This window comes from Alosa sapidissima, chromosome 22, assembly GCF_018492685.1.
Source record: "Alosa sapidissima isolate fAloSap1 chromosome 22, fAloSap1.pri, whole genome shotgun sequence".
NCBI classification, from domain to species: Eukaryota; Metazoa; Chordata; class Actinopteri; order Clupeiformes; family Clupeidae; genus Alosa; species Alosa sapidissima.
The window spans coordinates 1381903-1406629 of NC_055978.1; the positions used below are offsets into that span (position 1 = coordinate 1381903).

A 24727-nucleotide genomic window follows, 5' to 3' on the forward strand; every position below is an offset into this window, starting at 1 on the left:
AATATCTTGTTTGCGCAATAATAAAAATTTTGATACACCCATAAAAATCTTTCTACATCATAACATGCTAATTCACTAGGTGCAACACCCAACCGGGTCTGTGTAGTCTTCCGTGCATATGGTCCACTGTGTAGCAACTGTCTTCCAGTCGCAAAAGACAGGAAAGCTGTGTCCTACTTTCTCTACCAGATAAGCAACTGGTATGGGAAAAGGCATAATTAGATCACTGCGTTCTCTAGTCTAATCCAGTTTTTAGTAAGGGCAAGTAACTGAAGTGATAACTGTGATGCCAGTATAGGAATGAAATTCGCATTATTAACTTGCTCCTCTCCTCATATCTTAAACTTGATTTAGATTCTCATGGTTTACAAACTCCCTAGCGCCATTATGTAAATTAAATTGTGTATGTTTCTGAACTGTGTGTGTGTGTGTGTGTGTGTGCGTGTGTGTGAGAGAGAGAGGGTGTGTGTGTGTTTGTGCATTTTAACTCAATTACTGTACCGTGTCAAAGCCTCCACACTATAGAGTAAGGCCTGGAGTGATGTAGCAAGCGCTGCAATGGCAGCAATCTCATCCCTTGCTGCACATGCAGATTCCAGTGCCACTGTGTTCTTCTTAAGTTTCTGCAGGTAGCATGGCACCAATGCTTCTAGAACCATCAGCATCTGTAGACTAAACACAACAATATTTGCATTATGTAGTCAATGTAATTACAGTGCATGAAAATGCACTGTACTGTTCTTCCTAGGCAACTTCTTATTACAGTGCATGAAAATGCACTGTACTGTTCTTCCAAGGCAACAACAACAACAACAACAACAAAAACTTATTATTATTATTCCACTTACCACTTTTTCCGTACCAGTTTAACTTAGAAACTTCGTTCAAACTTTGTAACGTAGGTCTTCAAACGGACCAAGCTGCTATGTCTTTTCAACTTTGAAACTTTTATAATTTTTAAACTATTAAAGAAAAACTTTTTAAAAATCCCCATAGACTTAACATTGCCGATTGTGACATCATAATACGGCCATTAAGCAATTAGAATCCTATGGCAGGTGTTCAGGCCACCTGCAGCCTCAGGCTTTAAGCATACAATCTGGGTCAATTAAGACTACACATCCTATTCAACTGTTTCCTCTGCCCAAAACTGTTTCAAAATAAAAGTCCTCACTACAATAATCCACTGTTAAACAATGTAACCCATTAAACTACTGAACTTTTTACATTCAACTTTTAAACGGTCTACTTTTAAACTATCATTAAACTATCTATCTATTAAACTAGCTGTCTATCAACAACTTTTAAACTATATACATTCAACTTTTAAACAGTCTACTTTTAAACTATTATTAAACTATCTATTAAACTAGCTGTCTATCAACAACTTTTAACTTGTCATCAACTATGTCAACACTTGTCATCAACTATGACTCCTACCCACTGTAGCTAGTTAGCATGGTTAGCATAGTTAGCATGTTAACATTGCTAGCATTGTTGGCATTTTTAGCAAAACTGCTAAAAATGATTAGCTAGGTTAGCTAAGTCACATGGTTAGCATAGTTAGCATGTTAGCATGCTAGTTAGCATAGTTAGCATAAAAACTAAAAACTAGAAATGCAATTCCAAGGAATTACCAGTGCATGAAAATGCTAAAGTTGTGATATAAAATATCATGTATCATAGTTAAAATAGATAATACAGAGATGGTTACTACGGTGATGCTAGGATAGACATGGTGGCTGCATAGCTTAATAAAAGTTGATAGTTTAAAAGTAGACTGTTTAAAAGCTGAATGTAGATAGTTTAAAAGTTTTTGATAGCCAGTAGATAGTTTAAAAGTTGTTGATAGACAGCTAGTTTAATAGATAGTTTAAAAGTATACCGTTTAAAAGTTGAAGGTAAATAGTTTAAAAGTTGTTGACAGACTGGAAGTTTAATGAATGTGTATAGGTAGATATTTGACGATAATTTGACGAAAGTTGGAATGGCTCTATGGCTAACAATGCTAACATGCTAACTATACTAACCATGTGACTTAGCTAACCTAGCTAATAATTTTAGTAGTTATGCTAACTGTGCTAACTAGCATGCTAACATGCTAACTATGCTAACCATGTGATTTAGCTAACCTAACAGTTACAATGGCTGAACAGTTAAAAAGTTCAGTAGTTTAAAGGGTTAAATTGTTTAACAGTGAAATGTTGTAGTGAGGACTTTTATTTTGAAACAGTTTTTGGCAGAGGAAGCAGTTGAACAGGATGTGTAGTCTTAATAGGGCTAGTTTGTATGCCTAAAGCCTGAGACTGGCAGTTGATCCAGGTGGCCTGAACACCTGCCATAGGATTCTAATTGCTTAACGGCCGTATTATGATGTCATAATCGGCAATGTTAAGTCTATGGGGATTTTTAAAAAGATTTTCTTTAATAGTTTAAAAAGTATAAAAGTTTCAAAGTTGAAAAGACATAGCAGCTTCGTCCGTTTGAATACCTACGTTACAAAGTTTGAATGAAGTTTCTAAGTTAAACTGTTCAAGAGAAATAGCGTACGGAAAAAGTGGTAAGCGGAATAATAATAATAATCTGACGGAATCTGACAGAATCTGAATCTGATCCAAGATGGCGGCGCGTACACACACAGCGACCTCTCTCTGTCCCAACCGTACGGTGTTTTGTTCGTTTAATAATAAGTTGTTAGCATTGTTAGCATGGTAGTTAGCATAGTTAGCATAACTACTAAAAATGATTAGCTAGGTTAGCTAAGTCACATGGTTAGCATAGTTAGCATGCTAGTTAGCATAGTTACCATAACTACTAAAAATTATAAGCTAGGTTAGCTAAGTCACATGGTTAACATAGTTAGCATTGCTAGCACTGCTATAAAACATTAGCTAAGTAGCATGGTTAGCACAGTTACAAATCTTAGCATAACTGCTAGCAAACATTAGAGCCATTCCAACTTTCAGTTATCGTCAAATATCTACCTATACACAGCCATTAAACTATTTGAATATCAACATTCATTAAACTTCCAGTCTGTCAACAACTTTTAAACTATTTACCTTCAACTTTTAACCGGTCTACTTTTAAACTATCATTAAACTATCTATTAAACTAGCTGTCTATCAACAACTTTTAATCTATCTACTGTCTATCAACAACTTTTAAACTATCTACATTCAGCTTTTAAACAGTCTACTTTTAAACTATCAACTTTTATTAAGCTATGCAACCACCATGTCTATCCTAGCATCACCGTAGTAACCATCTCTGTATTATCTGTTTTAACTATACATGATATTTTACATCACAACTTTAGCATTTTCATGCACTGGTAATTCCTTGGAATTGCATTTCTAGTTGTAATTACAGTACATGAAAATGCACTGCACTGTTATCACTATATTTCTTCTTATTACAGTGCATGCAAATGCACCACTTTTAGCAACCACTTTTATATCATAGTAACCACTATGATTACCCTAGGAACACCCGAGCAACCATCTAAACTACCCTAGCAACAACCTACAGTAGCAACTACTTCAGTAATGTCACCCAGGCAACCACCTTAGCAACCAACACAATTGGTGGTTGCTTGGTTGTTGCTAGGGTAATTGAGATGGTTGCTAGGATGTTGCAAGGGTATGTGTTTGCCATGCTAAATAAGTGGTTGCTATGCTAGTTGCTATGGGTGTTGCTAGATTGACATAATTGTGGTGGTTGCAAGGGTAATTCAGATGGTTGATAGGGTGTTGATAGGGTAGATATGGTGGTTGCTATGCTTAATAACTGGTTCTATGCTGGTTGCTAGTGTCATCATGTTGATTGCTATGAGGGTTGCTAGGTTGACATTATGTTAGTGGTGGATGAAAGATCGGCACCTTCAGCTCAATATCTCACAAATGGAGCTTTTGTAGCCTAGAAATCTAGACGCACCCTAGCAGCATGAAATGTAATTTGCTGCCAGGGTAGTCTAGCAACTCTCTGTTGGCTTGCGAGCTGGAAAAATGAAACTTCAATCAGGCCAATCACATTGTGTATAGAGTCGGTAGGCGGGCTTAACATAATGATGGCAGAGTTGCGACGGTTCGGCGTGAATTCCCTGCTACTTGAAAACAAAGAAGATGGATGTTGCTGTTGGCGAACAGTGTGACACGAGTTAAGCTTTTTTTAAGTTGCCAAAAGTTTGAACAACTAGCCAACTTGCTCCGCTGGTGGGGAAATGCATGGGACTTATGAGTTGTAGTGCTATCCTATTCCATGCAGAGGGAATTTGAAAGACAACCGTTTATTCCGCCCCTCGGACTGAGCACTGCGAATGGTGAGTCCCCAGACCCTACATCTTGATGTGGGTCTGGCTCGTCAAGCTTGAGCTTTTAGTGTTTCAAGCTAAAACAGCTATTCCCCAACAGATTAACATCAAGCTTGACTCATCTTCACTGACCCCAATTAGATGGTCATGCAACTTGGGTGTCATAATTGAATGACCGACTTCAATTCTCTGAGCATGTAGCCTCAATTGCAAAATCATGTTGGTTTGTCCTTTACAACATTAGGAGGATTAGACCTTATCTGACACAAGATTCCACACAACTTCTTGTCTAGGTCATGATTATCTCCAAACTAGACTATTGTAATTCACTGTTAGCTGGCCTGCCTGCCTGTGTAGTAAGATTGTTATAACTGATTCAGAATGCTGCAGCACGCCTGGTCTTCAATCAGCCAAAGAGGACACATGTAACTCCTCTCCTAGTTACTCTCCATTGGCTCCCTGTATTGGCCAGAATTAAATTTAAATCTCTCACCTTGGCCTATAGGACACTTACTGGATCTGCTCCCAGCTATCTCAATTCTATGATCAAGCTGTACATCCCCAAACGACCACTGCGGTCTTCTGATGAGCGTCGTTGTATCGACCAGCCATAAACGCTAGGTCAAATTCAAGACTCTTCCTCAGAGGTTCCTTGTTGGTGGAATGAGTTGCCCAATGCTCTCTGTTCCTAAGATAGTTTTGGGTCTTTCAAGAGGGGTCTAAAGTAGTGCTGTCAGTTAAACGCGTTATTAACGGCGTTAACGGAAACCTATTTTAACGGCGTCAATTTTTTTATCGCGAGATTAACATTCATTTTTGTGTAACAAACGTTGTAGTTTTTTCACATGCTGTTGCAACAACTAGTAACGTTAGAACAACTACAACACCACACCGATCTAGCCAGACTGGAAACTAAACAATACGCACTGACGAATGGAATGGAACAGAACGTTGTATGTGCTGCATACACGCCCCCTTTTAGGGGGAAGATGACTGATATAATGGAAATCTATGCTGCATCAAAGTGGAGAGCGAAACGTGCTTATAGTAAACTTACTAAATCTTGAAACAAACATGAATAAAAGGCACAAAATAAGGTTGGTGTAAGAGTTATATGTGTGTTTATGGGATTAATGTGGCCATGTTCCTTCCTATGTTTTGTTCTCTCCAGTTAGAGGGAGAGCAGCTTCACAGAAGAGAACTTCTGACGGCAAATTTGAGGAAAAGTTGGTAAACCACCTTTCTTACCTAATTTGAGGGTGCTGATTTTGAATATTTTGTTTACCAAGCTCAATTCTGAGTTCTAAGCCGCATAATCAGCATTTTAAAATAGCGATTGTTTTTGCTTATTTTTCCCTAAATTGGGTTGATTTCAAAAGTAATCACTAAAACCAAATAAAAGTGTTCTCTAAATACATGTTTGAGCATTAAGAACACATACTATAGTTTATTAACATATTTAATGGGAACATGATTACAGTTAACATGTAATAAATTCTAATCAAAACACAACCATATTTTATTGCTAACATAGTGAGTCCCTCATGTGGTGTTTAATGCATTTCATCACAATAACAAGTTGCACAGATAACCTTCAACTCAGAATATATCCTACAGTACATATGAACTTAGATAGCGGGAATAAGCCTAATGCAGAACTGCATCTACCGTTAGCAACAACCGACAAGTAAAAAACATTTTACTTCTAGTAACACTGAATTTGGTATGTGTCCTTGCCTCCATACTAGAGCTCGACATCTAGAAAACAGAGTGGCTCTGGCATAGTGTTGTCACGATACCAAAATTATGACTGATACAATACCTGACATAAATATCTTGATACTCGATACCGAAACGATATCCAAATCCTAAAATATCTGGAAAAGAAAGGACGCAGGCCTCCTCCAAGTGTATTCAGTCATTTGTGTTGAATTTGGTGCACTTTTGGTCAATTCTGGGTCAATTTTAAACTTCTAAACTTCCTACTTAATTATTATTTTTGTAGTCAGTAAAATAGTAGTTTGTGTGTGATTAAGTCCTTTATTGTTTGTTATAGCTCATTTATATTGTATGGTGTTTTGGCAATAAATTACCATTAAATAGCCAAAGTAGGCTAGATCAAGGTCAGTGTTCAAATTACTGCATGCAAATCACTTAATGCTATGCAGAAGAGCCTAATCTTAAAGGCACACTATGGAGGTTTTTTAGCTTAATATGCATTTTTTTTTAGCTTAATTTACCTTCATTTAACAGCTTCAGAGTCATCGGAATGGTTATATGACTTTTTTCGGGTTGAATGGTGGCCGTCTCGCTTCCCCCTAGCGCCTGTGAGCGGAAAAACCACCCTTGCAACTGTGGACCGGCGGACCAACGGCCTCAGTGTCAGGAAGTATAACGAGTGTAACGAATTGCTTTACTGCATTCAAATACACATACAGGCCAGGCACCGGCTAGAAAAAGGTAGCGATGGAGTTTCTCAGACATTGCCAATACTGCATAGTTTACCTTTAAGGCCATCTGATGTAGGCTACCCTAGGCCTTCCCGTGTTTATGGGATTTCTTTGACCGTTGCAAAGGGGAAAAAAGTGAAGATAGTTATCTTTGCTCCCAGTGTAATTTAATAAGTATGTTTCAACCACTCCACCACTCCACCCACCAGGCCTACACCATTATCTGTTGCAATATCTGTGTGTATTTCTACATTAGGTCTATTTCTTTGATAGTTAACATCATTTGCTACCCCATAACAAATACCAAATAACGATACAAAAGTGTCTTACAAACTTTCCTGCATACTTCTTAAATGTGCTGCAGTCAGATGGGTATCCTAAAGACATAACTAGATCTTGAGCATCTATTACCAGTGTTGAATGAGCAGTTTTTGCAGTAATCACTACTGGACATTCCACATTGCTAGACAGCACTTGAGTGAGGATGGACTTATTTCCACTTCACAAATAACCATTGCTATCTGCAATAGCTACAGTACAGGGACATTAATCAGTTCATAGCATAGAAAGGATTTGTCCTAGGTCCACTTCCCTTTCAGCATCATATGCAGTAATGATGCACTGGATAATGTTTCTTTTTGTTGCACTATAAAGGATATCTTGTCTAATTTCTTTGCAAATAATGCAATCTCCATAGCACTCTTCAGCACTCCTCAAACATGCACACTCTTCCATTTCTGCATGGCTGGAATTTGAATGATAGGAAAGAGCACCAGTGAGAAGTTTTAACTAGGCAAGCATAGGCAAACAAATACAGTGTAAATCCTCTGTAAAGACTGACTGTCCTTGCCCTAAAGACTGTTCATAATAGTTAGTGACAAAGGACTTTCTACAGAAAAATGAGCAGTCACCTACTATTCTATCAATTTATTATCAAGGAATCTATTTTGTTTCTACACGTCATACTGAATTTTAGCTATTATTTCAATTTATTATTTCTTATTTTCATTTGCTACTTGAGGGTCATTGGAGGAAATTCCTGTCCTATCCTACAACATATCTGATACATAAAGAGTATATTAATGCATTGTTTTTTGCAATTCTATGATATCTGATGGCAAAACCAAAAAGTATGTAAATTATGCTAATTAGCAAGCTTAAAACTTAAAGTTGAGCTTGGTAAACAAAATATTTGAATTCAGCACCCTCAAATTGTGTGAAATAGCCCCTTTACCGACTTTTCCTCAAATTTGCCAACAGGACTTTTTCTTTCTTTTTTTTTTTTAACTTTATGTTTATTGGGTAAAATTACACATTCATATACATCAATATGACATTTTCGTTTTCAAATACAAAGTTGTTTACCACATCTGGTAACCCTATATTAAACAAAAAGGAAAGAAAAAAAAGGGTTTAAACAAAGAAAAGAATATCTCACACACCAAAGACAAATAAGTAAATAAATAACTAAAAATGCACACACCAAAAATAATGTACAAGGTTAGTCCAGAAACAATGAGTCCAGTTGCTACATTTACCATTATACACCATCTTTGCACAGCATGACATCTGACAATATTCCTGACAATTAAGTTTCCCAAATATGCCTAAGTCCCATCCTCCTTCATCAGTTCCAACCATGGTGTCCATCGTTCCAGAAACTGTGCTTCTTGTAATCTTAGTTTATAAGCTATATTTTCCATTATGTAAATTCCTTTAACTACTGACTTCCATGTCTCACATTTTGGGGGGTCTGTTTTAAGCCAACTAAGTGTTATTGTTTTCCTGGCTGCTACAAGAAGGATATGTAATAAATATTTTGTCTTGCGATTCATCCCTGCATCTGGAACATCCCCAAGAATGGCCAACACTGGTTCCCTAGGCAGCTGAAGGCCAAATATATTATCAAGGAAATCAAATATCTCCCTCCAAAAGTTATTTAAGACAGGGCATTTCCAAAATATATGGGAGTGATCTGCTGACTCTTCCCCACAGTTCCTCCAACATGCACCTGTTCGGCTGGGATCCATTTTAGAAAGTATATGGGGGGTTCTAAAACATCTGTTGACTACTTTCCATTGGAACTCTCGCCATATGCCAGCATTGGTGACTCTATGTATTTGCAAGGAAATATTGCCCCAACTCTCCTCACTAATTTCTATTTCTAGCTCCATTTCCCATTTATGTTTAACATGTAGAGTGTTTGTTTGCTCCATGCTAGATAGCACATTATATAAATTTGAAATGGGTTTCCCTGTATGTCTTCCCTCTTGAATCTTCATCAAGTACTGCTCAATCGGAGAGCCCAATGTCCTCAGGCCATCCCAGGTAGGGTGCTTGAATAGAAAGCTCCTTATCTGAAGATATCTAAAAAAAGTCTGATCTAGGTATATCAAATTCCTCAACAAGTTGTTCAAATGTTTTTAACTTCTGAGTCTCAATAAGCTGATGGACAAATGTTAGATTTAAGTATTTCCATCTTCTGTATCCCACATCTAATTTTAAAGGAATAAAATCTTTGAGATACTCTATACTTGACAATCCTGATATGTCGCCAGGGAGATCAAAGGTTCGCTGTACCTCTCGCCATGCATTAAGAGTAGTTTTTGACCATCTGTTCAAAGTATCTTCTAAGGATTTATTCTTGGTAAATGGGGCATATGCCAATGGTACCGAGGAGCAGACTGATTTCTCCATCTCTAGCCACCTTGTGTCCACCTTATTTGTAATCCAAATGGTTAGTGCCCGTAGTTGACAAGCCAACCAATACTTTCTCAGGTGGGGGAGACCCCATCCTCCCTGATGTTTAGGCAATTGTAGTACTTTGTATTTTACTCGCGGGCGTTTTCCCTGCCAAACAAATCTGGAGATGAGACGGTCTAAAGTTACAAACAAACTTTTCAGTGGTGTAAGGGGCAACGTTTCAAAAAGAAATAGCAGCCTAGGGAGCACATTCATTTTAATACTCTCTATCCTACCTGAAAGTGTAAGGGGGAGCACAGTCCATCTACTAAGATCAGCAGATATTTTGTCCATTAATTTAGTATAATTGGCTTTATATAATTTATCTAAATCATGGGGAATGGTAGTGCCTAAATATGTAATACCATCCTTAGGCCACTTAAATGGGAGTGATGATCTAAGATATTGTGTGATAAGTGGATTTAGTGCCAGAGCTTCTGTCTTATTGACATTAACTTTATATCCTGAGAGGTTTCCAAATTTAGTAAAACAGTCCATTAGTCTAGGGATTGAGTTTAAAGGGTCTGAAATATAAACTAATATATCGTCTGCATATAGGGAGATTTTGTGTGTTTCATTGCCAATTTCAATTCCTTTGATAAGTGTATCTTCTCTTATCATCTGTGCTAATGGTTCAATGACTAAAGCAAAAAGGAGTGGTGAGAGAGGGCAGCCCTGGCGTGTTCCCCTATGTAGACCAAAAGGTTGTGAAATATGTCCATTAACTCTGACCATGCTTTGTGGGGCAGTATACAATAGCTGTATCCATCCAATTAGCTTAGGGCCAAAGCCAAATTTATCTAAGGTCTTAAATAGAAATGGCCATGATACACGGTCGAATGCTTTTTCAGCATCGACAGCCAGTGCCATGCAAGGATAAGCGTAGTTTCTGCTGCCTTCCATAACATTAAGCAGTCTTCTGATATTATCTGGTAAGTAGCGACCGGTTATGAACCCTGTCTGGTCAGGTTGTACTAAAGTATCAATAACAGACTCCACTCTTTTAGCTAGTATAGATGTTAATAATTTACAATCTGTGTTTAACAATGCAATTGGTCTGTATGATGCGCAATCTGTAGGATCCTTATGCTCTTTAGGTATTACTGAAACTATTGCTTCCCTCCAAGTTAAAGGTAACTCCCCTCTCTCAAAGGCAGAGGAGAATGCTCTTTCCAAAACTGGGCTGATGAGGTCAATGAAAGTTTTGTAAAATTCGTTAATGTATCCATCTGTACCTGGACTTTTATTATTCTTTAGGTTTCTAATAGCATCCTCAATTTCCTGTTTAGTAATCGGCCTGTCTATGAACTCAGATGAAATATGATCTATTTTAGGTAAGTTTATGGAATTTAAATAAGAATCAATTAATGTTGGATTGCCATCAGTGTCTTTGTCTGAGTATAAGTCTTTGTAGAATGTTGCAAAAGTTTCTGAAATCTCATCTGGCTTAGTTAGGAATGGTTTGCCAGGGTCGTTACTTTTGAGTTTTTGGACAGTAGCAAGACTGCATTTTCTCCTCAACTGGGAAGCCAGGAGACGACCCGCTCTATTCCCATGCTCATAATATTTCTGCTTCAGGAACCTTAGGTTTCTTTCAATTTTTTCAGTCAGGAGTTCCTCAAGTTCCTGTTTTGCCTGTTTGAGCTTCTGAAGATTTTCAGTGGATGTATTTTCTTTATGTTGTTTTTCAAGGTCATGTATTTGCTTTTCCAAATCATTCTGTTTAGCTTTCCTTACTTTTTTTATAACTGAGGCAAATTGAATGATCTTTCCCCTTAACACCGCCTTTGCACCTTCCCAGAGTATAATTGGGGACATATCTTCTTTATCATTAAATTCTAAGTAGAGGGCAAACTCCATTCTCAGAAAAGCCTGAAATGATGGCATCCCCAACAGAGAGGCATTAAGCCTCCATCTGCTGGAGGACACTGCCTTTCCCACATCCCAAACCAATGACACTGGTGCATGGTCTGACAAAGTTATGTTATGGATTTGACAGTCAATTGCTCTATATGATTCATTTCTAGGCATAACAAAATAATCAATTCTAGAGTAAATTGAGTGGGGGTGTGAGTAGAATGTATAATCTCGACCCTTTGGGTGTAAATGTCTCCAAACGTCGATGAAAGCAAATTCCTCACAACAATTGTTTAGTGTTCTACTCGTTGTTGGATGGACAGAAGACATAGGGCTCTTATCCAAAAGCAGGTTTAGCATGGTGTTGAAATCCCCTCCAATCAGTAATATACCTAGTGCTTTCTCTAATACTAAATCAAATATGGCTTTCACAAATTGTGGGCCATTATCATTTGGGGCATATACATTTAACAAAGTTACCCAAACTCCACTTATTGTACCATTTACCAACACATACCTCCCCTCTTTGTCTTGAAACTGAGAGTCAAAGCAGAATTGAAGCGATCTACCTATCAAAATTGCTACACCTCTCCTACGTCCAGATGAATGGGAAGAATAGAAAACCTGTGAAGCCCATGATTTAGTCAGTTTCTTATGTTCAGCATCGGATAAGTGTGTCTCTTGGAGGAGGGCAATATTACAGTTCATTCGTTTAAGTTGGTCTAGTATTTTCCTTCTTTTTATGGGGTTATGCATGCCCTTAACATTATATGTAACTACTGTACAGCTTGACATGTTGGGATTTGGTGTATATCAGCTTGAATGCAGGAAACATTGCAACCGTTGTTCTTAGGCATTTTACTCCAAGGTGTGCGTAACATATAAAAGTGGTAAAATAAAACAAACAGAACTATTTACAGGAACATGAAAAAAAACAGTAACTTCCACTTGTTGACCCATGCCTTTATGAGTCAAGATCCCTGCCTCCTACCCAAACTAAGAGCAGTGACAGAGAAGGAAAGGAGTGACTAGACCGTCTAAGTCTGGGCCAATGCTGTCTGGTGTTAAGACAGTAACACAAGTTATTAATGAGATCCTTGCGTTAGTTTTCCCCTTAAAGTCCTTATCGGACTACCCACTATTTCAATGTAGATGCTAGTGGATTCACCAAAAGGTCCAAGTTGTAAAGAGTATCAAATTATTATGAGTAGTAAATTATCAAATGAAAAGAGAGCATACTTTTTTTTAAAAGTAAGGCAACCTTGTCTTAACTCTCTATCCCCAACAAAAGATTGTTCATTAAGGGTTAATGTCCCATCTTTTTTTTTTTTTTTGCGCCTGGAATTTGTCCACCGTGCTTGCAAGTAAGTCTATACTTTTGAGAATTGTTCCAACAGACTGTTTTAAAAATAAAGGAAATAACCAGAAGTAACAGGATAATGGTGGCAAAACATATTAATCTCTGCATGAGTCCAAATAAACACGTGAAAACCAGTAAAGCACCTCGTTATTACAGTATCTCGTTATTAGCGCACACAACGTGAGAGTCAGTAAGGCTGAATGTCTTTGTAAGGGGTCCTATACCTCAACTTAAAGTGAATGACAAACTTACTTCATGTCTGACGCTCTCTACCACTTCAAGCTCGTCGGATATTTAACTAGAAAGGGCTTCAATATCTTTCACCAGGGTGCGCGATATCTGCTCTCCGCCTTGGCGAAACTGGCTCATCCATCCCAGCTGATGTAGCTCTTTATCCATAATTTCGGCCTCCGACAATCTTACGTCGATTCCCAACTGCTTAAGTCGTTCTGCGGCCTCCCACGCTGAGTTGAAGGTTACTTCTCCGTCATCCAAGGTAACTCTCAGCACTGCTGGGTATGATGATCTGAATTTAATGTTGCGTTCCTTCAGTTGGCGTTTAATCTCTCCATATTCCTTGCGCTTACGCTGCAGTGCTGCTGAATAATCATTGTCCAATGTGATACGGCTACCCTCAAATTGTATGTTTTTCGTATTCCAACCTTTATACAGGATGTGTTGTTTTGTTTGAAAATGAAGGAACTTCACCACAATCGATCTGGAGGAGTTGGGTTCAGTAGGCTTTGACACAAGGGATCCGAGTGAGCGCTCGATACCTAGATCTTCTTCTGCAGGGATATCCAGAGCCTTTTTTAGCAGATTTGCCGTGAACACTAGCATATTCTCATTGCCCTCCATTCCTTCCTTCACCCCATAGATCCGTAAATTGGACCTCCTCGAACGATTTTCAATGTCCTCGCAGTGTGCATCCAAGCGGCGTTGTTTGCGTATCATGTAGGATAGTAGTCGGTCTGTTCGAGCTCCCTGGTCTTCTATGTTGCTCACTCTTTGCTCAACTTCATCCAGTCGCTTTTCACACCCTCAAATTTGTTCATTCACACCTTTTAAGGACTCCTCAATCTTCTCCAACCTTTCCGATATGTCCTTTCTCATTCCTTTCATCTCAGTCAGAACTTCAGCCATCAGCCCACTTGCTGCACTGGCTGCTTCATTAGCTACTGTTGCGCTAGCCTCTGGAGTGGCCGTGGATTTATTAGCTACTTCGTTTCTGTTACGGCTGTTTTGGTTCATTTTTATAGTCAAAAGTAAAGACAAAGTAATACACTTACTTATAAGTGAGAAACCACTTTAAATAATTTGTAAACTGTGGGTTAATAGTCCTAAAGGTCGGCAGCTCAATTACCAAGCAGCCATCATGCAGGGGGCGGAAACGGAAGTCAACAGGACTTTTTCTGAACGTTTGTTAGCTATCTGCTCTCCCTCTAACAGGAGTGTCACCAATGTATCGATAGGCACAGTCAAACTGCCCGTGGCTGACTATAATTAAGTTCAGCAAGCTTAACTTTACATGTCATAACATCAACTAAACATAAGTCACACATTCATTCTATCACTTGTAATATGAACGTAGCCTATGTCCTACAACTAGGTGAGATAATTGGCTATGTTATACTGAAGTTCCACAGTTAGCTAGCTAGCAAGCTAACCGTTTTGCATGGGATATTATTATGGTAAGTGTACATGCTAAATTTGTATAATAGATGGGGTATTGCAAACAAATTAGGTTGGTAATGTACATCGTTTCGACATGAATAAGTTACATTAACATAATTCTTCATAACTGCCGTGTTAGTAAAATGATTGAATGTCCTGTGAATTAATGACTAGATGTAACGTCAACGTGTGATTACTAGTTATCTTTCAATGATATAATGTTAACATGTTTTCCGCTAAAATGGGGCGTGATGTGGCGTGATGCAGATCAAATGTATCTTTACGCCGTTAGTAGGCTACGTAAAGGCATGCTGCACACACTTGGTTGGGCTAACGAGCCGGCCAAAGAGTAGTAGCCTAGGCTGACGCATTAGTTGTGTGCCGCCAAAGATTTTTTCACCGTCACTTGTTCTGTTATCAACATTCCTCTTTGGCTGCTACTATTTGCGATGCACTCTGCTTTCGACATTTATTTACATTAGATTCCATTCTTTTCAATACAACTCAGCACACCAGCATCGCACTTTGCAGCCGTGTAAATCACGATTCAGTTATATTTGGTCGCTGCTCCATAAAATCCATTGTTCATCCAGTGTTTGCCTATTAAAAACTTCGCCGTTGATGTGTGTGGCAAGTGACAGTGCACCATAGACTGTAGGCCTATAAAATGGCAATGCACTCATGTTGAAAAGTTCCTTATTTTCAACTGAACTCAAAGATAATGAATATAGTATGAATATAATATTTTCTGTTTGTTATGCCCTTTATAATGTGTGTAGGCCTACATTTTGTGCATGCACTTCTGCAGTAGCATTTATTTCAGTTTATATCAGCTATATTTCTGAAGAATATATTGTGTTGCCTCAGGTCTGCTGCACATCTTTTGAAATTTGATTTAAAATAATCAAATAGACCTATGTCTTAAAGTTCAGTTAATAAAGTAACTTGCTTTGCTTTCATTTGAATCCCAATCAAGATAAACAATAATTGCTTTATTGTTAATATGGACTCCTGGAAAGTTCAGAAATGCAAAATAATAGAATTTTAATCATATGATAAAATATGTGATTAATCGTGATTAACTAAAGGAATTCAGCGATTAATCGTGATTAAAAATTTTAATCGTTTGACAGCACTAGTCTAAAGGCATATCTGTTCAGCATAAGCCTGTCTTATGAGTAATGGTTTATATATTATATTATATTAAAGTATTTGTTTATTTTTATGGTTTATTTTCATTAGGCTATTGATTGTATTGACACTAATATTGTTTATTATTGCTATTAACCTTAATGTAGTCTTACCATCTTTTTAAAACTGTTCACTGTTAATTTAACTTCAAGAATTTTAATTGTTTACTGTTAAATGTTTTGTATAACTATTGTATATATTTTTTAATTTGTAAGTCGCTTTGGACAAAAGTGTCTGCCAAATCCCATAACCATAACATTACATTTGGGTGACACTTTTTAATGATAATGCGATGTCTATGTAAGGGACGCGAAGCGGAGGGCCGTTTAAACCTCGTAGTGCATTAACTTCTGTGAACAGACCACCGTGGAGTCCATTATCCCGCTTATTCCACTGTTGCCACTTGCGTTGTGTTCATTTCCTGTTACAATTTAAACGTTTTAAATCGCTAAAACTGTCTTGTTTGTAGAACTAATTTCTTCCGACACATATCAACTAATTTCTCAACTCACAAGACAAACTGCCGTTACTAGTTCTAAATGGATGGTTGCTACGGCCAAAGGCCAGTCGTTAGTTCTATCTCTCCCGTTGTCAAGCGGGCGTATCCCAAGATTCTGATGAACTTTAGCTTTGAAACATCGCTTTTACTTAGCCTGCTGTCATCCATCTAGCTAAAAGCCACCTCCGTCATATGCTACAATGTTGCAATGTTCTGAACGTCTGCATTTTACAGCTCGGATGCAACGTAACAGTTCATTTAAACTTCACAACGAGTTCGGCGAATTAATATACAAGTGTGATACGGCCAAAAAATTGGATCTACTTCATAGGTGTGCAGATAACATACGGTTAATGGTCGTTCTAAATTACGTAGGACAATGGGAAATTCAACCAAGCAGTGGAATAAATACTGTATACTATTGTCATCACAATGAAACAGCACATATGGAATCACGTAGTAAGCTGAAAAGTATCATGTCTACGTATTTCAGGCAGCTCATGATACAATGCATCTTCATGAGGTTCCCTGGGCCTTTGGAATACAAATAGCCCAATGACGTGGCCCAGAAATAAGTAATTATATTTAAAAACCAACCTTTACTATTGTTGTACAAAGATGCTTACCTTCTGAAGGACTCAGGTGCATATGCAACAACTGTCACGCATAGTTTGATGGAGTCACTGATGGTGAAAGCCAAGTCATCATTTCCATAGCAAAAGTCTGTAAATACACAAAAATAAGCATACTTTTGCTGTATATACTGTATATAGATGCACTACTGTACACAACATGACTATTGAATGTGGTGTAAAGAATATAATACCCTAGAAATATTCTTTCATAGTGGTAAATACGGTAACACTTTACTTGACGGGTGAGTTCATAACACATTCATAGCAGCTGTCATAAACTGCACATAAAGCATTCATGACTTTAATGAGACATGACTCAACATTCATACCAAACCTTTCATGAATGTAGAAGACAGAACGACGACAACTTGTCAAAATAAAAGTCCAACAATCGCAAAGCAGCATTGCCGTTCTTCTCTCCAGCCTTTGTAAATATTTCATGAATATCTTATGGAGTCTACATCGAATGTCACTTTACTATACAAGTTGGGAAGTATTCGTAATCACAGAGTTTAACACTGGGAGGTAAACTAGCCTACATTCAGCCGTATTTGTGTAACCAGTGGCAAAAGATGAGAAATCATCTGCAAAGGTTACTTCATAAAACAAATACATTTTTATGAAACAAGAATTATTTGCTTGACCATGTTCTGTCTTTTTGGCACTGGAGTAGCCCACTGACTCAGATGGGACGTGATCAGGTAAGAGGTTTGGAACAAAAACAGCAATGCCGCTTTGCGATTGTTGGACTTTTATTTTGACAAGTTGTTGTCGGTCTGTCTTCCACATTCATGAAAGGTTTGTTATGAATGTTCAGTCATGTCTCATGAAACAGTCATGAATGCCTTATGTGCAGTTTATGACATGTGCTATGAATGTGTTATGAACTCACCCGTCAAGTAAAGTGTTACCGTAAATACTGTAGCCAGCTTAGTCATAAGCTTCCACAAGGTTAATCTCCATTGCCCAATTAAATAATTTCTGTCATTTTAATCATGTCTGCCTACTGACCAGAAAACTGTTGGTTTACCATGCTTATGAAACGCTGCAGGTATATTGTAGTATAAAAACAAAACATATAATAATTATTTACTATATTTGTTCATCAAAAGTGTTCATTCTGCTGTTTAGAAAAGCACCTCTAATATCATTGTTGAATTAAACTGGCTCCATCCTACCTCTGTTAGCATACTTTATTAGACTACATCACTTTTTAAAATTGACTACTAATTAGTTAAATCAGGTTTTCAGCTTTTGTGTGTGAATTTCAATTACCCAATGAACGTAGTGGCTTCTCTGCCTTGACAAGCTCAAGGGCATCAAGTGCATCATTAGTCTCACCCTCCAAAGACACAAGTAAGTCAAAAAGACACTGGGCCGAGACTCCTTTGGCTAACCCAGTGCTGGTGCTGGTCTGAAACACATGAACATAAACACAAATGAATGTGCAGACATACATGTATTGTCTTTTAACAAGTTTCATATCTTGTCAATCACTGATGAAAACTAGAGTATAAAGTGATATTAAGGGGGTATAGTCTCATTGAACTCCACTCACTGTGAACTCCAGCAGCGGTGCAACACTAGCAAACAGCTGCAGGACAAAAGGTTTACGGTGGAGAATGTAGAACTGTCGGCAGCAGAACTCAATACCCTTTCTGAACAACGGGTTACTTTCATAATCAGAATATACCTGCAAAAACATACACATGCACATGCACACACACACACACATTGATTGTTTGTAAAACTCTTTTGTGAACACATTAACATTTTCATTTGGATGACACTTTTTTACCATTTTTTGGATGAATAATCAATTATGCTACAGTAAGTTAGGAGACTTGTGAAGAGTAATGAATGCCAGGAGTACCTACAACAGAGGAATTGTAAAGTAAGTGGGATAGTATTAGGTGTATTAGATGTGCTCTAGAGATTCTGGAAGATAAAGAGATATGCCCCCATTCAGAAAGCACTCGCTAGCTTCTTCCAATATAGCACAATATAAGACATCAGGTTCATAGACAGTACAAAATAATATTTCAAATTAGCACATGGTACATTATTATGACATAAAACTACATGAAACCATAGATGGATATAATGACAATATATCTAATTATGATGATGATGATGATATCTAAATTATATATCATTTTTGCTATTAACAGACAAACAAGGCATACTAAGGCCCCGTTTACATTGGCTGCCAAAGACATCTATAGACGTCAATTTAAATACAACCATTGACTGCCAAAGACGTCTATAGACGTCAATTACTAAAATCAGGCTAGTAAACAGAGAATGTACTAGCAAACTGACCCGCTAGGTGGCCTCAGTGCCAATTTGGATAGGAGTTGAGTAACAGAGAAAACAGCTAATCAAGCTATATGATGTCTAAGGCTGAAGACTATTAGAAGAAAGAGAACATGGCGCCAGTGAGACGTAAGAAAAAGTTAATGAACTGCAGTCAACTAACACTCGAACAGAGCATGTGTCGCAGTAGTATGACTAGTTTCAATGTTTACATAGTCAAAGAACTCACTGTTCTGTGGGTCTTGGAAAATCAGTCAAAATGCTGTAAAACGCTTGGCAGTATGGGGCTCTCTGCACTGAAAATGACTGGCAGCCAATGAGTTAAATAACGCTCTGAATTGTATTTGTTAGCCTTCCTCAACGTCTTGTAATTTAATTGATAATTTATCATGGTTAGTCTGTGATATGGTCAAAATCATGTTTCTTATAGTAGCAATTTGTCATAGCAATCATAGCAATTTGTGGGTCGGGTTCAGGTTGATGTTTAATGCATAAGCACATTTTGTCGGGCCACAATGCAGGCTACAGTGTGCTCTACAGTAAAAACATAGACCTAAACCTAATAACAACATAATGATGTCACATATTTTAGTCAGTTCGCAGCACCCCCCTACTTAAAACAGCTTCCAGTGCGCCTACTAAGCTTCACCTGCAGAATTGTTGGCAAAATCCACTGGTATCCACTGAGAGAAAAGAGATGGTTGAAGTGTACAGCTGTGTTGATGGCTGTGGCGGTGTACTGCCTGAGGAGGGCGCTGTCTTCTGGGTGTAGTAGCAGTGCACCATTCAAAACATTCAAGAACAGCATCATCTCATCTCCCCACGGGTGTTCACTGGGCATGCCCAAAAACATTTCCTCCAAGAGCTTAATCCACAGCATCTTGTGAAGAGTGTCCAAGCCAAACAGTTCTTTGCCTGCACACAAACACATTGAAATCCATTGAAATGCATAGTTTTACACTGTTACCTCCTTATCTGTAGGAAACAAATACACACACACGCACACTCACACACACACACACACACACGCGCACACGCACACACTTGTCAGTGCCACCGGCTTACTTGTCAAAGTCAAAGTCTGCTTTATTGTCAATTTCTTCACATGTCAAGACATACAAAGAGATCGAAATTACGTTTCCCACTATCCCACGGTGGAGACAAGACATATTTTACCAATTAGGTCCACAGACAAACATAACATTCAAGTAAACAATATAAAAAGTACATAAGAACAACGAAACAATGAAGAAATAAGAGCAGCAAAATTTCAGTCAATATATAACAATATAATAATATTAATAGGAATAATAGGAAGTCATTTGTTCCTAGGGCCATTGAACTGTTCAATGCCTCACTAAAGGGAAGAGGAGAGATAGACTTCTCTGCTTAGTCTGTCTGCCTCTCCACCCTCTCCATGTCCATGTTTTTTGAGTACTGACAGCCCACTACTGCTTACTACTGTTTTACTATTGTATACAGCCTAATGTTTTCACTACTGTTTTACTGCTACACTGTTTTTCATGCTATATTAGCACACATGATCAATGATCAATGGCTGCGGTCAGGCTTCTGATACAATACTGAATGAATGAATGGCTATAACCCTATTACCTCAACCTGTTCTTGCACTGAAATAGTTTTTTATTTTACCTTGTCTACATTACACTTTACTCTCCTATTTGTCTATATTATTTATAATGTTGGACTACTTTTTGCACCTTCACCATGTCACTCACTCTCTTGAGCACCTTGCCAGGCACACATAACTAAGGACTATGGTTGGACTACTGTTTGCACCTTCACCATGACACTCACTCCCTTTAGCACCTCACCAGTCCTGGCCCTGTCACTACAAGCGTCTTATGCTTGATCACCCTCAAGCACATTGGACTTTCTTAATTTAACTTATATAGTGTATTTAGTATTTAGTTTTGTTAGTTTTCTTATCTGTCTTATCTTCTACTGTCTTTATTGTACAGTGGAGTTTAGTTATATGTTTATACTTATACTTATGTTTACCATTTCTGCTGTAAGTGCATGTTGTGTGTTATGTCTGTATGCTACTGAGACCCTTGAATTTCCCCTTGAGGATCAATAAAGTATCTATCTATCTATCTATCTATCTATCTATCTATCTATCTAATAGTGCAAAAGAGTCTGTTTTCCATCTTTACCAGCGTTGTTTTTGAGCCAACAACAAGTAATTTAGTCTTGTTACTGTTCAGTTTCAGGTAGTTGTTAGTCATCCACAGATTTATATCATGCAGACAGGCAGTCATCGCAGCAGGAGGAAGGGAGGCAGTCGGTTTGGTGGACATATAAAGCTGGGTGTCATCAGCATAGCAGTGAAACTGAACACCATGTTGCCTCAGGATATTTCCCAGTGGGAGGAGGTAGATGATGAAGAGCAGGGGCCCCAGAACAGACCTCTGTGGCACTCCCTTTGTGACAGCAGCACTCTCCGACTTGTGGTCCAAAATCTGGACAAGCTGTGTCCTGCCAGAGAGATAGGAGGTGAACCATTGATGGACACTGCCCTGCACTCCAATGTTGGTAAGACGCTCCAGAAGCAGCTGATGGGATATGGTGTCAAAAGCTGCACTCAGGTCATGGAGGATTTGGATGGAAATGAGTCCAGCATCAGCTGTGCAGAGGAGGTCATTTGTTACCTTCACCAAGGCAGTCTCTGTGCTGTGCTTTGGTCGAAATCCAGACTGAAATGGCTCAAACAAATCAGTGTCCTTCAAATGATCCTGGAGTTCAGATGCCACCACCCTCTCCATAATTTTGGTAAATTGGAGATGGGTCGGTAGTTGTTGAGGTCATCATGGTTCAGCCCAGGTTTTTTCAGGGTTGGTTTGACAATAGCAGTCTTCAATGAAGGAGGGATTTGACCAGTGATGAGCGAGGTGTTAATTATTGATGTTATCATTGAGATGATGGATGGTAGGCACATCTTGACCAGGCTTGTCGGAACAGGGTCCAACTGACAGGTGGAGGAGTTGCACTTGGTGATGAGTGCATTTATTGTAGGTGAGCCCAACTCAATCAAGGAGCATGGTTGTTTCAGCTTAGTAATTGAACACTCCAATTGCTGATGGATTGCCTCAATTTTTGTGTGAAAAAAGTTCAAGGCGGCTGAGCAGCGTTCAACAGATGCATTCTGATAGATGGTACTATCAGGTGGCTTGAGGAGGCCATTCACAGTGGAAAAGAGAGCTCTTTGCAGCAGAGAGTGCTTTTTTGTACTGAAGAATGTGCTCCAAGTACATCCCTTGGTGGACAGCAAGACCAGTCTTTTTTGATAGTCGCCCCAGGCGCCGACCCATTGACTTCATTCAGGTGGCTTGAGGAGGCCATTCACAGTGGAAAAGAGAGCTCTTTGCAGCAGAGAGTGCTTTTTTGTACTGAAGAATGTGCTCCGAGTACATCCGTTGGTGGACAGCAAGACCAGTCTTTTTTGATAGTCGCTCCAGGCGCCGACCCATTGACTTCATTTGGCGTAGTTCAGGAGTGAACCAAGGTGCGGAGTGCATAAACGAAATGGTCCGTGTCTTTAAGGGGGCAAGACTGTTGAGTGCTGCAGACATGCAGTTGTTGTAATTGCCAACCAGATCCACTACTGAAGCATTGGGAGAAGGGCAAGGATAGGAGGTAACTAGTGAAGTAAGTTCCTCTGGCACTACCTTTTTTATGTTGCAATATGACATGACACGCTGAACTTTGGATTTCCTGATGGACAGATAGGTGTGAAATAGCACAACTTTGTGGTCTGATATGGGTAATTCAGCAGTACTGAAATTGGTAGGTGTTATACCAGAACAACAGACCAGATCTAAAATATGGCCTTTGTTGTGAGTTGGAAAGTCAATGTATTGAGTGATGTTAAAGCAATCAAGCATGTCCATAAAGTCTTTTGTGCATGTTTTAGTAGAATTATCCATGTGTAAATTAAAATCACCCACCAAAAAAATGTTAGGAGACATTGCATTAAGTTCAGTGAGGGCAGTTGAAAGTTCAGAAAAAAAACACACTTGATGGTTTAGGAGGTCTGTACAATACCGCAACAATGGTAGGTGTAGATCAGTGGTCACCAACCTTTTTGAGCCCAAGATCCCTGACCTCGCCCTGAACAAAGTCAAGATCTACCATGAAGCGTCAAAAGAGAATCAAAGCTAAAATACTTCCAATTTAAGGTCTTTTATTTAGGCAAATGTATCAGGTCAAAAATAGCCTATCAACGCCATACATCAAGGGATCAATGAGATACATCAGGCATCAATGAGATAACAACACTTAAGGCTTAGTCTTTATTTATGATTTTCTAATTGGAGTAGGCTAAGTGTCTGGGACAACACGTCATGATAAATTTGATAATGTTTGATCGCTGTTTTGGTATGAAGCATCTTTCACGTAATGAATGCACACTCTAGGAAGTGAAAGTAACTGTAAGTAATGTGGCCAAGGCCTACAATGCGCTCCGTGTCTGTAGCTGTCTGTGCACGTAGGCTGCTGTACGTAATCGATTGCATTCTTCAAATAGAGAACAAATTCCTGACAGTTCCTGATCGCTAAACATTCGTTTTCTTTTTCTGTCAGTTAGCAGTTGATATAGAAGCACCTAATTTGAGGGTGCTCTAGGCTTGTGACTCGCTGGTTTGTTATGTTTAGCCTATTCAGCTTCCCAGGCACTTCCCATTTTCAACACAGCCAACCGCTAGCATTTCGCTAATCGTCTAGCTAACAAATTACACAGCAAAGTACATTTCTTACATACGGTTCCTTTAACTATAAGAATATGTCTTCCAGTGTGCATGCGTGTGGTTTGCATAGCTGTTTACCCTGTGACTCGTTGAAAAGGGAGAATTCAGCATTGATAGCAGTCCTGGGAAATGAGGGAAGACGCAGCAGGTCTTCTTGCAGAAGGGACACATGTGACTGCTTGTGAGTGGCAGGCATGTGCTGTGTTAAGGAGATGAGGAAGAGAACACGTCCAACCTCCTCCAGCTTACGGGTGAACACCTGCAATTTATAAAAATTTAAATACATTTGTTGCAATATAATATGTCTGTCTCAAACCTTTAGTGTACTAATATTTGTTGCGTTTACATTAATAATAAAAATGTAGATTACCAACTAGTAGGAAATGTAGATCACTACAAAATGTGTGTGTGTGTTGTGTGGGAACGTCAAAGCAAGGTACAGTAATGTAAAGAATAAAGATGTCTCACATGGTAACTTGGTAACACTGACAACCAGGTTTAACATTTAGCAATGCAACTCATCTTATTCTTCCATTAGTGCCCACAACTTCTAGCACACAGTGTGAGTGTAATGACACATAGTCACTCAGTCAAACAGTACTTAAAATAGTTTTACAATAAGGTCACAAAACATTTTCCTGCAAAATTACAATGTGTGTTGAGAAAACTACTGAAAACAGTGATAGATGTGTCAGAGAGAGAAGGTGAGTAAAGTAGGTTACAGGTAGATCTATTGCAAAGGAGATTCTAGCCCGCATTTAAGGAATTTTACAAATAACATGTGCATTGGACAGGAAAATGACAACTGTGTTGGTCTGAGCAAAGACAATTGCAAGGAGTTTGCTTGGCACCATGTTGCACCAGGTGTAGGTGCATAATATCAGTACTATTAATTAAGGTTAAATTATGTATCTGAAACACAATA

At 38.6% G+C, this 24727-nt stretch overlaps 1 protein-coding gene across 9 annotated transcripts in view; it reads right to left on the reverse strand.

Moving 5' to 3' along the window:
• Nucleotides 1-24727, reverse strand: part of LOC121696861 (protein unc-80 homolog) — a 239077-nt gene that overhangs the window by 62901 nt on the left and 151449 nt on the right. For all 9 annotated transcript variants that reach the window (XM_042077934.1, XM_042077933.1, XM_042077929.1 and 6 more), the window contains 6 exons: nt 23881-24061; nt 19686-19951; nt 18279-18413; nt 17996-18134; nt 16712-16808; nt 502-672 (listed from right to left, as the gene is read on the reverse strand). In XM_042077934.1, coding sequence (XP_041933868.1) covers nt 502-672; nt 16712-16808; nt 17996-18134; nt 18279-18413; nt 19686-19951; nt 23881-24061 — 989 coding nt within the window. The remainder of the gene's footprint in view (nt 1-501; nt 673-16711; nt 16809-17995; nt 18135-18278; nt 18414-19685; nt 19952-23880; nt 24062-24727) is intronic.